Source organism: Buceros rhinoceros, unplaced genomic scaffold (genome assembly GCF_000710305.1).
Source record: "Buceros rhinoceros silvestris isolate BGI_N320 unplaced genomic scaffold, ASM71030v1 scaffold13635, whole genome shotgun sequence".
NCBI lineage: Eukaryota > Metazoa > Chordata > Aves > Bucerotiformes > Bucerotidae > Buceros > Buceros rhinoceros.
The window spans coordinates 55088-59741 of record NW_010413496.1 but is presented as its reverse complement, the minus strand read 5'-3'; the positions used below and the strand labels follow the sequence as shown (position 1 = coordinate 59741).

General features: G+C 47.5%; 1 protein-coding gene across 1 annotated transcript in view; it reads right to left on the bottom strand.

Annotated features, from left to right (window-relative positions):
- Nucleotides 1–4654, bottom strand: part of RALGAPA2 (Ral GTPase activating protein, alpha subunit 2 (catalytic)) — a gene marked incomplete at both ends in the record, with an annotated part of 56329 nt that overhangs the window by 2795 nt on the left and 48880 nt on the right. The window contains 7 exons of the mRNA XM_010136774.1: nucleotides 3–702; nucleotides 1434–1617; nucleotides 2106–2243; nucleotides 2415–2483; nucleotides 2844–2954; nucleotides 3446–3554; nucleotides 3845–3903. Of these exons, the coding sequence (XP_010135076.1) occupies nucleotides 3–702; nucleotides 1434–1617; nucleotides 2106–2243; nucleotides 2415–2483; nucleotides 2844–2954; nucleotides 3446–3554; nucleotides 3845–3903 (1370 nt within the window). The remainder of the gene's footprint in view (nucleotides 1–2; nucleotides 703–1433; nucleotides 1618–2105; nucleotides 2244–2414; nucleotides 2484–2843; nucleotides 2955–3445; nucleotides 3555–3844; nucleotides 3904–4654) is intronic.

The window sequence follows — 4654 nt, the reverse complement described above, 5'->3', positions numbered from 1 at the left end:
CAGCAGGATGCGGTTCTTCCTGACGGGCCACCTTCATACTGAAGTCCGAGCTGTACTTCATGATGTGCTCTTTTTCCTCGGCACTCTGCCGCATCAGGGCTTCAGTGATGGCATTCTCCTGCTCGCAGTTCATCCCGAAGGGTGGCGGCGACGGCTCGTTCAGCTTTCGCTGGGGGTGTAAAAGGCATTCAGGACTGGTGTTTCCAATCCTTTCCAGCAACTGGTCGAGAGCGTCTTCTCCTTCTTCCACCTGAGAAATGTCTTTCTGGGAAATGAAGTGGTGCTCAGGGTTGCCCGAGATCACAAAGGCGTTTGCTGCGCTCTGCCGCGGCAGGCAGCCCTCCAAAGGGCCGTACAATATTCTGCCATCCCACGAGTACTTCCCTGAGATATCTCTGACGATGACCCTGACGTCCGAGGGGCTCGCTGCTGGCTCGGTGCCTGTCGTCTTCTCTGCGGGGATTTGGAGGTAAGATATCAGCGTGCTGTCATTAAACACGAAGAGCTGCAGGTTGGGACTCCGGAACACTTCTGAAGACAGCTCAGAGGACTCCACGTAGGAGTTGTCGTGGTTCTCGCTGAGAAGACTGTGGAGAATGGCAGGGCCTCCACTGAGCGGGTAATGGCTCAGGTGGTTCACCAGGTGAGTCATAACCATCCGCGCTGTTAACGGTATCAGTTCCAAATTCCTCCTCCTTTTTTCTAAAGTGATTGGTGAAAAGATAACAGATCATAAGAGCAGCAAGAGGTAATTAAAGAAGAGCACCTGCAAATTCCTGTCAGATTTCAGAAGCTTGCCTTAGTTGTCAACAAGCGACTGAAATAAAGATGATCCCTACGATAAATCTCTTGAATTATTTCGTATGTTTGGATGCATATTTTTAAGTTGACTTTGAAAAGTTAATAACGTGATGTACCTAGATCCAAATAATCTCTTTTCTGCAGATCAATGCGGCTGCAGAATTTGGTCCAAATCATCCATGTTCTTTGCAAATTATCTATGACAACGGGGTCATTTCTACTGAAAAAGTCCAGAAGGGCAGCTGCCTGCTTCTGAAAGAAGGTTGATCTGGGGCTTATCCTGTTTGTGGAATTTAATTCCATATACTAAATCACAAGTAGCACCAAAGGCAAAACCAGCCTCTCGGTCTATCCCACCTCTGTACAAATTGCTCGCTACCCAGCACCTTACTGTCACTTTGTCTCTCCTGTGATGTTTGTAAAAAGCGATGTCAGCAACGTACCTGAACATCCTATCACAGAGGGAACTGACACTCATCAGAAAAGGGCACTGCCTGGTTTTCCAGGACTAGCTGCTGAAGGCAGGAAGGTGAAGCACGTTTTCACGGAAGAGGTGTAACCTGGGAGGGTTTATTTCCCAGCTGCTGAACACCGACATGCTGGCCCTCACCACGCTCTGTGAACTCTCTTACCCTCGGCAACGGTGAGGAGGTTGCCCAGGTCCATGGAGGAGTTGCACGGGGCTGGCTCAGAGCTCTTGACGTTCCCCAGTGGCAAAAACGGGTCGTAATCACTGGACGAGAGGTCCGCCAGGCTCAGCACATAATGGCTTTGCTGCGTGTACGTGCTGGAGCCGTTCACACAGCAGTGCAGGACCTGCGGGCAGACGGGCAGGATGCTGAAGAAGCACTAAGTGTGGATTACAGCACCCACGTGAACATGCTCAGGGAAGAGAGACCCACCGCGGTTTTCACATTGGGAAAGCTGGGACATGCCACAACCACATCTGTGTCTAAATACAGTGTTCTTAAAACAAAACCCTGACAGCACTCGGCAGCTCGCTTCAGGACTTACACTGTATTTTAACAGCCATTTCAAGTAATCCCACAGAGATCCTTTTCCCTGGCTTGTTGTTTTAACCACTTCACCTTTCTCTCTTCACCACTGTCTGTCTGTCCTGCACCTCTGATCATATCATCATAACATTTGTCATTCTTTACTTCTTGTCTGCGCAACTTCTGCCTACGCGGCGAGAGTTCCTGATCTGCCACAGCCCGCTAAAAATGCCTCTGTGCCTGGCAGGAGCTGCTAAAGGCTCTTCAGCTGTCTAGAACCAACCCACCACGTTCACTCCTCATGCTCACCCGGTAAATATAGTCCAGCAAAGGAGCTTTGGGTGCATGTTGATCTTCAAGAGCAGCAGCAGAGAGCGGCTCCAGCAGCATCTTCATGGGTAGCGCCATACACCAGTCCAGCAAGCAGAGCAGCAGTGACACGATGAACTGCACAGAAACAGGCAGCGCAGTGTTTAGGTACAGTCTGTTAAATCCACTGAAACTGAAAGGTACCAGTCTGAAAGTTTAAAATACGACTCTGGTTCAAAGTGACTTCACTTAACAACCATCCCAAACAGCACAAAGGAAGAATGGGGACTGCTCTTTCCAGGAACGTACCTTTTTATCTGCTTCCACGGAGGAGTATTCAGCACTCGGCAAAAGAAAGGCAATAGTGGCCACAAGGATCTACAGTAAAATAAAATTCCAGAAAGACATTTAAACTCCTTTCCTGTAAAGACAGAGCATGAGCTTCATTTGAACAGGGTATGAAAAAGGTTAAATTCTCTTAAGGAACATCTAACTGCCCTCGTAACTCAACGTCCAAGTGAAACAGAAAGTTTTACTGAGCGTTCTGGAAATAAATCCCTACAAATGAGAGAAGCATGCTGGTCCTAGGGCCACAGCAAGGACCTCTCCTACCCATAACAGCAGCAGAAAGAAAAAGCAAACATAAGTCACAGTCACAGCAGCTCAAGTAAGGAATTAAGGAATTAAGACAACTTCACAGACGATTTCCATACAAAGGGTTTAAAGAAACTGACGTACTTCAGTAATTTTTCTCGACAGAGAGGATTCGTACTTCTGAAGCTTTTGCCAGTGAGCGACCAGCAGCTGAAGAACATCACAGGCTACCTGAGCTACCAGTTTATTAGAAAACTGGAAGAGAAAAGGTGATAAAAACCAAATTAAACATCCAGCTGCAATACAGTGCATTCAGGTTTTCTACATTTTATGTTGTTCGGCAACTATACAAACAAAATAAAGTGTTAATGGCGCAAAATCGTCTTGTCATCATTAGGAAACAGCAGTCTTGACATTATCTACATCACCTTCACGTGATCACTGCTCTTTCTGCCAATATTTGCATTTTGGTAGAGGATACCAGCCTGGTCCCACCACGGAGCTGTGCGGGTGCTCGCTGGAGACAAAGAGCTGCTAAGGACAGGCGAAGGGTCAGAGCTGGGAGACGCCGTGCTGAAGGATAATGCCGTCTCACCACCACCACCCCGACTGCCCTGAGCAGTTGTGTGTTCAGCGCCATCCTGCTCATGCTCGAAGCAATGAAAAGACCAAGCAGCAACTACTGGAAAATGACAATGCCTTTTTTACAGCACGCCTATCGACTACAGAGACCGTCCGAGTACTACCTTCAGAGTCACGCCTATGACGTTGATCGCTTCCTTCACCTGGGGGTGGTTTGTGCACTGCGTCAGCTCTTCACAGATCCAGACTCCCAGGCCACAAATGGCTAGGCACCTTTTCAAAAGAAAAAGTGGGGCTGTCAGAAGATTTAGAAGACTATTTAGGAGAAAAAAAGAGAAAGAAGGAAGAAATGCACAAAGCTGCGATTCCTCTTCTGCCTCCCATACAACAGGCCAGCTCCTCCCTGGCGCAGGGAGGACCTCATCTTAATAGGGCTAAAGCGAAGAACTCATCTAAGTGTCACCAAACCGCAGGGCAGTAGTAACAACCCAGCTGCACAAGCACCAGAAGCAAGTGCCGAGAAAGACTTTCCCTTTTCCCATTTCTTGTACTCAATATTTTACCTTGCAGCTTCGCTTGGCTCTTCTGTAGCATTCTTCAATAAAATATTTACGAGGTAACACTGAAATAATAAAATAAATCAGAATAAGCATCTTTTTCATACATCTACTTTATTTCAAGTTGTTCAACTCTGACACAGTTACCAGTGAAATAACTTTAATTCTCTGTCCACTCTTAGGGGATTTTTACCTCTCGCTGGTTTTGGTTTGTCAAGGGAGAAACACTTACTGACTACAACTCGAGGTACCAGCCCTCGACGGTAAATCTAACCGACCTACAGATCACACACAGGCAGCGAGACGGAAAGCAATTAGTTTCCAGAGCTGATGGGTATTTCCTGACGATGAGTGATCATCACTTGATGATACAAACTACAGTGCTGAGGTTCCCAGCAAGCCATGTGATGAAAAAATCAGTGTGTTTTTTAGTGCAGAAAAGACACTTCTAAAATTTCATCTGTTTTAACACACGCCAGCGTCTCTCTGATGAAGAAAGCATGCTGAGGGCCCTGCATTCACTCTGGATCTACCTCCTCTGCACGAGGAACTCAGATTCTGCCCCAACCCCACCTAATTTTGTGCAGCGCATCACCGTGGTGCCTCAAGTTTATCCAAAATCAGCAGAGGCTGGTGTGAGGGCAACCACTGGGCAGGTTTCACCCTCAAGCCATGTTCCACATTCCCAGTGACCACTGCCGGGTCACTGGGAGAGGGCATGTGTGATTTTCCCCTACAAGACTATTGCTGTGAAGGTCGTTGAATGACAAAGCTTTCCATCTTGCAAAGCAACACACGTCTCAAGGTGTCCTGCTG